The sequence below is a fragment of the Propithecus coquereli genome, unplaced genomic scaffold, assembly GCF_000956105.1.
Source record: "Propithecus coquereli isolate 6110/MARCELLA unplaced genomic scaffold, Pcoq_1.0 Scaffold5, whole genome shotgun sequence".
Classification (NCBI taxonomy): domain Eukaryota; kingdom Metazoa; phylum Chordata; class Mammalia; order Primates; family Indriidae; genus Propithecus; species Propithecus coquereli.
This window is the reverse complement of record NW_012150840.1, coordinates 382,126-395,429: the sequence shown is the minus strand read 5'-3', so window position 1 is coordinate 395,429 and position 13,304 is coordinate 382,126. Positions and strand designations below refer to the sequence as shown.

At 37.9% G+C, this 13,304-nt stretch overlaps 1 protein-coding gene across 1 annotated transcript; it reads right to left on the bottom strand.

Moving 5' to 3' along the window:
* Nucleotides 1-750: 750 nt before the first annotated feature.
* GNG5 (guanine nucleotide binding protein (G protein), gamma 5) lies at nucleotides 751-1,231 on the bottom strand. Its single transcript, XM_012656139.1, has one exon. The coding sequence runs from the start codon at nucleotides 1,200-1,202 to the stop codon at nucleotides 996-998; it is 207 nt and encodes a 68-aa protein (XP_012511593.1). The 5' UTR covers nucleotides 1,203-1,231; the 3' UTR covers nucleotides 751-995.
* Between the last annotated feature and the right edge of the window lie 12,073 nt (nucleotides 1,232-13,304).

Sequence of the window (13,304 nt, the reverse complement as noted above, 5' to 3'; positions counted from 1 at the left end):
TTTGTACATTGGTATATATATTTGTAATAAACATTAAACCATACACTTAAAATAGTGCATTTTATTTTATAAAAATTATACCTTAGTAAAGTTGATTTAAAAAACTCATGAAAATTGGGAGTAGAATAAAGAATAACATTGTAATGAATATCTATCATTACCTCCATCAAACCCCACCACTAATGGCAAAAGTCAGAAACAAGATAGGGATCCCAACTATCACCATTTTTATTTGACATCATATTGAAGTCAATAAAATGAGACCAAAAAAACCCAGCATAATCAATTTTTCAAAAGAAAAGCCATTATTCATAGACAATATAATTATTACTTAGAAAATATAAGAGCACACACAAACTATTAGAATTGGTATTAATGCAACAGTTAATTAATCAGAATATGTAATAAAAATACTTTTTTTTTTTTTTTGAGACAGAGTCTCACTCTCTTGCCCGGTTTGGAGTGCTGTGGCTTCAGCCTAGTCACAGCAACCTCAAACTCCTGGGCTCAAGCGATCCTCCTGCCTCAGCCTCCTGGGTAGCTGGGACTACAGGCATGTGCCACCATGCCTGGCTAATTTTTTCTATTTTTAATTGTTTGGCCAATTTCTTTCTATTTTTAGTAGAGATGGGGTCTCACTCTTGCTCAGGCTGGTCTCAAACTCCTGAGCTCAAGCAATCCTCTCGCCTCGGCCTCCCAGAGTGCCAGGATTACAGGTGTGAGCCACCGCGCCCGGCCAATACTTGTTTTTTTTATACGAAGTATTTTATTGTATGCTGCTGCCAGTGTATATAAAACAATCATAGCCTTGTGGAATAGACATTCATGAAAATTCAGAGAGGTAGATGTTAAGTACTGACAAAAGTAGAAGTTTGTATATCATGGCACGTGTGTTATAAGGATAAGTTTTTGTACAGGCTTCAAATTTAGTTCTTTCTTGAATATTCACTGGTTCATGAGAAGTGGTTTGGGTAACCTTTGAAAGATTCATTTTACTACAAAAAGGAACAGACTTTCTCGGGTCTGAAGGAATTTGTACTCGAAGATACTCTAGTCAGCAGAGGATCATGTAGGGCATTCTGCAGACAGAATTGTTTGAAGTCTGCAGCTGCCTGGGAAACCTTAACGCAGTTGAGCCCGGCCTCCAGCCAGAGTTGTTGGACCGCTTTCTTCATAGCGACGACACTGGAGGAACCAGACATGGCCCGCGCGAAACCAGGCCCATCCGTGGGTCAGTAATATTTGTGACTGATGATGGTGGCGACCATGATGATGATAAGATGTCATCCATAATAATAACAAAACTATATGTCACCTAAGAATAATAAAATATGTGCAAAGATGTTAATGGAAAATACTATAAATCTTTATTTAAAAACTTAGAAAAACATAAATGAAGCCCTAAATAAATGGAGAAATAACTTGTGTGTAAGAATACAATATCCTCACATAATAATTCTCCCCAAATTCAAAAAAATTTTGAGTATATCATGGAATTTGATAAGCAGATCATGAAATTCATACAAAAGGGTAAAAATACTTATTTCAGGACTTATTCCAAGGTTACTGTAATTCGAAGAGAATGGACCAGAATCAAAAGCCCAGAAACAGATTTACATACATATGAGAACTTGGAATATGACATAGATAACATTAAAAATGAATGGGAAAATAATGAATCAATCAATAAATTGTTCTGGAACAATTGGCTCTCCATATGGAAAAATATGCAAAATTGGATTCTGCTTTACATGTACACACACACACAAATAATATCTAGGTGGATTCATGATTCAAATGCACAAAAAGCAAAATTATAAAACTTTTATAACAAAGTTTAAGGAAATGTCTTATGACATCAAATTTGGGAAAGACTGGCATAAGTTGTACAAATCCTAAAGAAAAAGAGTAATAAAAATGATTGATCACATTAGAATTAAATTTTCTCTATCACAAAAGATATCATAAGAAAAAGTTTAAGGACAATGAATCTAGAACTTAGAGCATGACAATCTCTGAAAAAAGAAAAAGGGAAATAAGCCATTTTTCTGCCATTTTATCTCCCTTTCAGAACACCCTTCTGAATTTTATATGGAACAATGGTAAAAGAAAATATTCAGGATTACTTCAATCAGAATACTTTTGGTTTTCATACTCATCTAGTGGTTGGGTTGTACTTTGTCCCCTCTCTGACTTTCACTTCCTTCCACTTCCTCATCATCTGCTACCTTCTTTCTTCCCAGTCTGCATGATTTCCTTGTTCCTACTCTAATTTTCCCAGTCTGATCCACAGCTAAAATGAAACGTCCTGTCATGGTAAACTATATTTAGCCTCAATGAAGGAAGTTATTTCATGGGATTTTTATACTATTAATACATGACTTCTCGGCATGGATAGCATTCTAATGACTCTGAAAATAACTATACCTTCATCTCTTATGTGCAGAAAAATTTCGACATCTTCTTGGGTCATATTAGAATGGTTTTACAGAAAATCAATTTTTGTATTAACTGCTAACTGCTGTTGCTGTACCTCAGAGTTTTTCTCCAAAGCTCAAAATATCATTGCCCCAAGCACAAGGTATATAACATAAGCAAACAATAGTACGCCCTTCTGGATTTTGGTGTTTATATCCTCCTCATACACTGGAATGAGGGTCAGAAGAATTCAAATTACTTTAATGTCCTCCCAAAAGAAACCTGATACACAAAGCAAAAAAAAATTTCCAGACATGGAATGTGAATTCCCTCTTTTTATTAACATACCTTTAGACAACTAACTGTACAAAAGAGACCAATTCCTAAATAGTCAGAGAAGCAGAAAAATGACTCTACTTTGCTCCTGACTATAAACTTCCTTATTTTTTAAAAAGTGATGGATTGTACTATTTTTGGAAACAGAAAAATATGGAGGCTAACGTTGGCGAAATAATTCAGTTATTTACTCAGTCTCCCTAGAAGGAATTTTATTATGGAGTTACGTGTTGGAGTATGTTCAATGAATATTTTTAAAAGAGTGCAAGTTAAAACTTTAATTTTCTGATAAAAGAGATTTAGTTAGACCATTCACACTCTACCAGTTACTAGTGGTATAAGCTTGGGCTAGTTATGTATCCTTGCTGTGTTTCAAATTCTTTGTCTATAAAATGGAGATAATAATAGCTACTCGATAGGGCTGTTATAAAGATTAAATGAGATAATATATTTAAATGCTGAGAGTGAGGTCTGGCAAATAGGAAATGCCCAGCAAATCTTAGCTAGAAGCCAAAGAGGTGGTGGTGTTTGTGGTAGTACCAGCATCAGGAGAAGGAAGAAGGGTATCTACTCTGCCTTCCGATTCCTGCCCCCCTTTGCCTTGCATAGCCTGGGGCAGAAAGGAAACAACATAGCTGTTAGCAAGATGGAGTTTCTTCTCTTGTGGAGGTCGAATTCTAACATTAAGAGAGGTGAAACACCTGTGTGTCTCATATGTCTCTAGGACAATGCTTTGAGGCAGGGATTCGTATCTTTAACATAGCAGTGTTCTCAACAACTTGAATCTGGCTCTTCATAGCCTCTTCCGCTTTAGAGAGCAGGGCAAATCTCAGTGGCACTTGGGTCAACTTTCTTTCCCAGTGGGAATTGTAGAATGAAAGTATGTGGCTATGTGTTTTTTATGGGGTATTTAATACTTTAAGAAACTGTTACAAGAACAAGCACATTTTAAAACCAATATGCTGGCAGGGTGTGGTGGCTTATGCTTGTAATTCTAGCACTCTGGGAGGCTGAGGCGGGAGGATCGCTCAAGGTCAGAAGTTCAAGATCAGCCTGAGCAAGACTGAGCAAGACTGAGACTCCGTCTCTACTGAAAATAGAAAGAAATTAGCTGGACAACTAAAAATACATAGAAAAAATTAGACGCGCATGGTGGCGCATGCCTGTAGTTTCAGCTACTCGGGAGGCTGAGGCAGAAGGATCGCTTGAGCCCAGGAGTTTGAGGTTGCTGTGAGCTAGCCTGATGCCACAGCACTATAGCCCAGGAAACAGAGCAAGACTCTGTCTGAAAAAAAAGAACAAAAACAACCAATATGCTTTAAATCAGCAGTCCCCAACCTTTTTGGCACCAGGGACCAGTTTCAAGGAAAATAATTTTTCCATGGACCAGAGTTGGGGGGAATGGAGAGCGATGGGGAGCAGCTATAAATACAGATGAAGCTTTGCTGGCTCACCTGCTGCTCACTTCCCACTCTGTGGCCCGGTTCCTAACAGGCCAAGGACTACCACCAATCTGCTGCCCAGGGGTTGGGGACCACAGCTTTAAATAACCAAAATGTACCCATAATAAATTATATAATTAAATATGTTATAGTCATAATTATTAATATACATGTTCAGTGTAAAACAATACATTTAATTATACTATCTGTAGATAATTCAGAATAATAGTAAAACAGAACAGTCTTGCCTGAGCAGCCATTTTACTTTTAATTTCTACCAGAATACTAGTATGCTTTTATTTATCTTTTGTGCCCATGTTAAACTAACAATAAATACTGTGGCTGAAAACACAAAAGACAGCTGAGTTAATCCTCCATAGTGTCTTTCTTAGGCAGTTTCCATGGCTTCAATAAACGACTTTGACTAGGGAGCAATCAAATACTTTCAGAACCATTAGCAGGACATTCAAAACAAATACATCTCTCTTGGCCATGTTTTACAAGAGGGCCTTCATTGATCTGTTGGGGGTAAGATCCTACACTGAGAGAACTCTTGAACATTTGGGGATTTATTCTTTAGTAATTACACACCACCAAGCCAAGGTTGTACCCCACCATGCCTGTCACCAGCAGCCAGGCCCCTACTCTAGTGAAGCCATTTCATAATCCTACCGTCAGACTGAAGGTTTTGCAATGATTCAAAACCGGAGTATATCAGACTGGGAATGGGTATTTTGAGCCTGTTGAAATGATCTTATCATCACTCAACAGTTCCGTCTGGAACCTTGGGAATGGCTGCTTCTGCATATATTACCACATCCCTTTAGTTGGCTGTGGCCCAGCCTCTTTAACTCTGTGATTCACAATCATTCTGCATCCAAACCTTTCCAAATTGCTGCGTTTTTGCCATGATCTCATTCAGCTAAACCTTGCTGTTCTATCAGTCCTCCATGACTCTTTCACAGCGATGACGTGGCTCTCTTCCTGTGGTCAGTAAATCTCTTCATATTTGCCCTTCAGACAGCCTGCCCCTTCAGACTACTCCCTCAATAGTACATCAAGTATCTGTACCTTAGCTGCGTGCTTGCCACCATTCTCCACCTGCTGAGATGCTCTTTGGCCCCCTAGACACAGCTACCGGACGTCATCTGTGATAACTTCTCTGATCCTCTCTAATCAGAAATAAAGTTCTCTGCCAACTCAATCATAGCATTTATTTGTACTATGTTAGAGAAGATCTCCTAGAGAAGTTACAGATAGTTTTCATCCTACTGAAGTTTTTCTATTTCCTTCAAACACCTAACAGTGCTTTACATCCTCAATAAATGCTTCTTGGATGCAATTGAATAATTTACATATAATTTGTATTACTGGTAAGATTTTGTGTTTTCCCCCTCTATATTAAGATATTCAGAGGCAATATAAAACATTGCAAAAATCAAGGGCTGCAGAGTTTTTCAGCACTGGGTTTGAGTCCTGGCTCAATCACTATCTGTGACCTCGGATAGGTAACTCCTATGATCCTCAATTTTCTTATAATGTAGATTCCATCATATCACCACATCATCATCAGTTTGGATTTAAGCACCTGCGTAGAATGCCTGAAACAAGATAATTTCTCAACAGACAGCTTTTATGACTGTTATAACTAGTAACAATTATCTTTAGGCAGAAGAATCTTCCTGGCACATATTATGGTGACTTTCCCATAGTGTTTATGTTTAAAAATGTTTGTTGAGTGAATGAAAAATATGGTAATGAACACACTTGGAGCCTGAGTCTTGTCCAGAGGTTGTTCCTGGTTGTGTCTGTGAGAAACATAGGTGGGTCATTTCCTCTTCTATTGAAACCCAAGGAACTAAAGGTTTCTTTGTTCTGCTAGTTTACCCTTTGCTGCTATGAAATAGAAACGAGGCAGCTATGTTGAGTGTGTGAACCAAGAACACATCACTGAAACACTCAGGGAAACGTTGGAGCTGTCCCAGGTTCCAGCTTTTTGTGAACATTAGCGACTCTGAATTTGGACCAATCACTATGACTGTCCTCTACTGTGTAGAAGGAGGCTACAGAGTCCCCATATTCAAAAATTGCCCTAGTGCCAACAAATCACCTTGGAGGAGCAATGCAGCAAACTGCTTTTTGCGTTGGCAGTGTTACTTGCATTGTAACACTAGGATACACTGAAGGGTAACATGAATCAGTTTGTTGTACATGGAAGCTTCCAGATGTTTTGTATGCTAGGCAAAGAGGTGGAACTCTAAGGAAGAAAAATAATAATAAGGTTATGCTTTTTATCTCACATTGTTAACAAGAATAATGATAGTAATAACAAGAAGAAAAGCTTTGCCGAGTGCTTGCTATGTGCAGGTACTGTTCTGAACATTTTTCATGATGGAACCTCTGTGAACCATCATAACATCCTATGCAGTAATTAATTTTAATAACCCCGAAGATGAAGAAATGGAAGCTTAGACAAATTAAGTTGTCCAAGATCACAGAGCTATTGTGAATGTAGTAAAATTGAGGCTCAAACTAATGTCTAATCAGCCCCCAGCTTATGTGTGTGCTTCACTGCTATTTATTCATCTATTAAATAAATATTTATTGGGCACCTATTTATTATATGTTAATAACTGTTCTAGCACTGAGGATATAACAGTGGACAAAAAAGACAAAAATTTCTGCCCTCACGAAGCTTACATTCTAGTAGGGGGTTCAAACAGTAAACAGATGAACGGTTAAGGTAAATAGAATGTCAGATGATGACAAATGCCCCAGAGGAGAGTTCAACCAAGAAGGGAGGTAGGACATGTGGGGTTGGGGGCTGCTATTTTAAATGGGGTGATTAGGGAATATCACACTGATGAGGTAAAAGTTGAGCAAAGACCTAAAGGATTAAGGGAGAGCTACGGGAATCTGGGGATAAGCTTTCCAGGCAGTGGCAGCAGCAAGCGCACAGTCCCTGAAGCTGGGATATTTTTAATTGGTTTTAACCTGTGAGAAGAACAAGGAAGCTGCAGTAGCTGCAACAGATTTAGTGTGGAAAGCATGACATTCCTAAATATCAGGGTGCAGTTGCAAAGGAGAGAAGGCATGGACACTGTGTGGTCAAAAACCATTATGTAGCACATACACAATAGGTGGAGAAAACGTATACAAGAAATAAATGCACAGAGATGCATGGTGATTTACCTCTAAGGAGTTGAACCGGGAGTAGAAAGAAAGCAAAGGATGCAGTTTACCCTTTTCATTTAATAAATACTCTTCTCGGCTTAAAATTTTTATACCAAGCATGTACCTCCATTTTAGAGTCTAATTAAATAAAGGAGTGAACATTCATATAAATGTGTGCAGATAAACGCACAAGGATATTCGTTGTTTCACTGCTTATAGTAAGAAGCAATCAGGAACTTCTTTTAAAAGTGGACTGTCCATACAAGGAAATATAAAGGTAATGATAAGGTAGAGCTACATATTGACTAGGAAAGGGTTATATGATCTAGGACTCAAAACACAGGAGTATGAAGTTTGTGTAATTGAATACGTGCGCCAATTTATTTGTTCATGCACAAAGTTCCTTGAAAAAGTTGTTCATACAATAATAACAGAAAACAATGAAAACTGCTTAGAATTATGGAATTGGATAAAGAAGTTATGGAGCATTCAAATGCGGAACTATTAAACAGTCATTTGAAATTGCAGTCATAGACCTGTATTTAACATGAAAATGCAACATATGTTTCAAATTGATTGAAAGCAGGTTTTAAAAATGTGGGTATGCAATGATTCCCTTTTTGCAGAGTTCTGAAGGTAAGCTACATGAAAGGAGTGGCTTTTTTTTTCAGTGCTATATTCCTTACACCTGGTTTCTAGGGCCTGAGACACACACAATTAATATATGTTGAATATTGAAATAATGAATAAAAGTGTGCATCAACTCACCAAACACAAAATCAAAAACTCCTATCTCTACATGTTAACAAAATGGTTTTTATTTTTATTCATACTTATCTGTATTTCCTAACTTTTAAAATTAACATATATCTTATAACAAAAATATTACTTTCACTTAATGTTTATTTAAAGGTTGTAAGTTTCAAGGTTAAAAGTTTAGAAAATATCTGTAATCAGGAATAGTTATAATTCATCATTACCTAGCTCAAGATTCAAACAGAAGGTTGAGAGTGTACTCAGCAGGAACATCGACTTTTATTGGGTAGAAATAGCAGCTTTTGCAAGCAGCAGATGAGAGAAGACTGAACAAAGAAAAGTTAAACACAAAGCAGTTTCCAAGCCTTAAGAGTTTACATGCTGCTGTTGGATCCTCGAAGGAACACAGGGAGAAGATAGCCACATCATTTGGGAATTTGGCGTGTACCGTTACTCTTGATTTATTTTTAGATGCTGTGCTTGCAAATTGAGTAGTGTCCTTTATGGACTAAACAGTTAGAATTCCCCAGGCGTGGGTGTGATTTGCACACAATTTACTCAATTATGAATTTTCTGTTGAAAAATGATGCCTTTATGAAAACAGCAAGAACCAACTGTAGACTTGTTGGTCTACGTGAGCAGGAATAAGGCAGAGACTTTGCATTTCCACTGGGGCCAGGAAGGAAGAACAGTTGGGGCTGGGCCAAAGTTAGTTGGCAGTTTTTTCCAGAAGGTTAAAAAAATAAAACTCTGGAGATACTCACCTTCAGCAAGAGACTATAGGGACATTCTTAAATCTCAGACTTATGTAAGAAATTTAAGAAGACGTGGCTGGCTTTCTGTAATTACCACAACCCAAAGGGCTGTAAACTAAAATCACATGAACCCCAAGCTTTTGGGGCTGCTTCCATTATTTTCCTGGTTTTAAATGTTTAAATTTAATTAGATTTGCCATACCACAATATTTGATCATTTTTATTCTTCTAATATTTTCTTTTAGCTAAATAACTTTTTATTCTTCATGCATGCATTTGCTGGTATTGGTTTACCCTGTTTATTTATCTTTTAGCTTTCATTGTCTTATTTATCTATTAAATTATATTTATTCTTTATTTTGTATAACCTTATTTTAAAAAATACTTTATCTTGCCACATCATCTTGCTAATATGACCTTTTAGATAATTTCATTCTTCTACAAAAATATAATCACAACATTCCATTTCACCAGCATAAAGTATGGTCGTCACATTTCCTTTAAATATGCACATAAAATCACTCAAATTCCACTTGGGCCTCCCTCCTGTGATACTCAGAAGTCTCAGAATGCTCCATATTTATCTCATCCGGGAATTCAGTCCCCAACCCTCATCGCCACTCATTGCTGCATTCATCCATATCGAATCAGGTCAAAAGCAGCCTAAGTGGGACATACTTCCCTAGGGGAAGGTTTGTAACTGCCAGGGTCATCCTGCTGCCTCTAGCTCTTTCCCACCCTCATGATGACCTGCTGAAACGTTATTTTCTTTTTCAGTTATAGATTGTCACTTTCCTCTTAGAAGAGAAATGTGATTAACAAAAATACCTATACTCTTTTCTACATACAGTTATTGAAAATTTTTAAGTGTACAAGAAGTGGCTAAGGGGGTCCTTTCTGGAGAGGCCCTGAATATAGTTCCTCAGGTATAATTTTAATGAGCAATTAAGTAATCTCATCAATCATCAGTTTCCTCAGATATACTTTCATTCACTGTATATTCTGATTGATAATGTTAGCATATACTTAGCTGCCTGCTTGCCACCATTTCAAAGAAAAGCCACAACCTCTGTCCTGAATTCTTGGTAACTGTTTCTTGAGTTCTCTACCCATCATGGCAGACAGTGGGAAAATAAATAGTGAAAGAAATAGTGCATCTTCTGTCTTCCCTGCCCAGAAAATCCCTTTGCCAGACTCACTTCTCCTACCTACTTGTCCTACCTAATTCTTTGAATCTTTACATTGAGTATAAGCATATTTTGGATTAAACTCATAAGAGTCATTAGGAAATATTCCTAATTAGGAATATTAAGTCATTAGGAAATAATCCTAAATATCCTAAAAGAATCCTAAAAATAACTCCTAGCAGTTTGAAGTCTGGATTCTGTGACAGATTGACATCTTCAAAAACTTGTGCTTCTCCGTAACTTAACATCTGTGCAGCTTGCTTTTGCTGCCCTCCTGTGGTTTCCCTGGATCATAACAACCTAGACAGGCTTTTGTCCCGCTGCCTGGTCTCACCCTTTGTCATCTGCTCTCTCTGCCATTTAGTCTCCTCTTTGCTCTCGTCTGCGATATCTGCGGGAATTCAGCCCCTCGATGCTCATCCAGATTCATGGATCCAATTTGCCACCAGGACTTCAGTGTTATCCTCTGCTAGACTTTATCTCCCATCCGGCATTGGGGTTCCTTGCATGTGACTAAATGCTCTCTTTCTCTTTGATGGGAAGTGTACATTCTTAGTAATGATGCATCCAATTAAGTCATTATTAAGTGATTAAAAGTGATATTCTCAATCCTTGCTTATAATATGTCCCTTCATCGGGGACCAATGATCAGGCGAGGCACATCTGCCAGCAAAGCTTAGCTTGTTCACGGTGTGTTTTACAGGCATTTCTAGGGGGCCTTTTTCCAGGAACCTTTTATTATATTTTTGACTTTTCTCACTAAGCAATCAAATATGCCTTTTCCTGGTTCAGAGAGCCTTGTAAAGATTTTATCTCCAATCTAGGGAAGATTTCTAATTCAGAGTCATTTGCCAAAGTGAAATGCCTGATCCACTTTATGGGAAATTAATCACTTAGCTTTTCCTGGCAGTTTCTCAAGTTTTTAGAAATGATTTTGTCTCTTCTCCCCATGGAAACATTCTTTTAAAATTAAAATTTTAAAATACTTATGAGTGTTGATGCCAAATTTCACTGGAAGGCAAAACCAAAATTAACAATGAGCTAGAAGATGGGGTGATACTGAGTTCTAGGGTTAAGAACAGTTACCTACTCACTGTCTCTTAACTAAACACACCAGCATCTTTTTAAAAATGCAAGTAAATGATACTTGGTCCTGGATGTGTAACAATAGACCAGTGATTTAGCTATGAGTACTGAGCTCTAGTGCTCTCTGCCTCTGTGACCAGGTCCCTCAACCTCACGGTCTCTCTGTTTACTCATCTTTAAAATAGAGATAATAATACATACTTTGCAGGATTGTTATGACAAACACATGTGATATTTTTATATACTGTAAATCAAGATACAAATGTAAACTATTATTATTTATGTTTTATTTTGGGGGGATAAAATTAAAAGGAAAACAGCATCAAAACAGCCAACCTACAAAAATGCTTCTTTAATGGGTCCTTTATAAAACTTAAAAAACTAGTATCAGATAATTCATAAAAATAAATTTTATTCTAGAGAGGTTTCCCCTATTTACCTATCTTAAATATGAGATCATTTGTGGTGTATATAATTTACAGTCTCTTCTACTAAAGCAAAACCTCCAAACACAGATAGACCTTAGGTTATAATTCATGAAGCAACGAACTTGCATTTTGGGGAGAAAAATAGGACAATTCCAAGCTTACTTAGATACATCACAAGTGATTCTGGCCAGTTCCTGAGTCCAGTTGACTTTAAGGCACAAAATTGACCTGAAACAGTCAAGATGGTCACCTTACTAGAGAAAACATGGCAGAAAGTACATGAACATCATCAAGGAATTAACAAATTCCTCTGCATGACTTTAAAAGCACACTCAGGAAAGGGTACCACTCACTGAGGAATTGCTTTTCCAAGTCCAATTGCTGCTAGCTTCAAAGTGGGGCCACTTGGTTTATCAGTTGTCATTCTGCACAACTGCCAACCTTTACTCACTCCCTTGGGGCTTAGGAAGTCTTAACTGTCCTTTTAAGAGTCAGAGTCTATCATGACTTACCTTAAACATTGCAGTTATTTTTGGCACAATATCCTATGCCAGATAATTTTTTAAAAGAAGTAGAGTCCCCTTTTAAAACCAAACCCTGCATGCAACTCCAATTTATAAAAGAGTTCAGAAGCAGGAGCTGCTCCAGTTCAAGGAGTTGGGGAAGTGTTTAGATCTCTCTGATACTCTACCCAGCCACTTCCAAAGATGCGTAAGACTCTAGGAAATGAAAGTTGAAAAAATTGATCTATGCCAATCTGATAATTGATTTTCTAAATAAGAAACTGGAACAAAATGCTAAAGTAACTGATGCCTTAGCTAGCAAAAAGAGAAACCAGATCAGTCTCTGGAGAACGGATGCCTGAGAAGGGGAATAAGAGTACTTTCTAGAATGATAGTCGTGTTCTGTATCTTGACAGGGGTATGGGTCATACAGATGTAAGCCAGTGTCAAAACCAGACTGTGGGCCGGGCACAGTGGCTCATGCCTATAATCCCAGCACTCTGGGAGGCCGAAGTGGGCGGATTGTTTGAGCTCAGGAGTTCGAGACCAGCCTGAGCAAGAGCGAGACCCCTTCTCTACTAAAAAATAGAAAGAAATTATCTGGACAACTAACAATATATAGAAAAAATTAGCCGGCCATGGTGGCGCATGCCTGTGGTCCCAGCTACTCGGGAGGCTGAGGCAGCAGGATCGCTTGAGCCCAGGAGTTTGAGGTTGCTGTGAGCTAGGCTGACGCCACGGCACTCTAGCCAGGGCAACAGAGTGAGACACTGATTCAAAAAAAAAACAAAAAAAAACCAGACTGTGACTTAGGATCCATGATCTCACCATTTGTGCCTCAATAAAATAACTGGAGGCTAAAGCCAGTCCAAATCTTGTTAGTCTTGACTTATACTGACCCATATTCACTTAACTAGAAAGATGCCCTGTGACTTCAGTTTGTTTCTTCTATAAATATTGAGCACATATTATGGTGCATCACCTATTTGGGGCCATAATTCCACATTAAGTAACACAATCCAATGGCATTAGTTCAACGGTTGCAAGATATACCATTGTTTAGTCTTTAGTCCAAATTTATTTATTTATTTTTTTTTGAGACAGAGTCTTGCTTTGTTGCCCAGGCTAGAGTGAGTGCTGTGGCGTCAGCCTAGCTCACAGCAACCTCAAACTCCTGGGCTCAAGCAATCCTTCTGCCTCAGCCTCCTGAGTAGCTGGG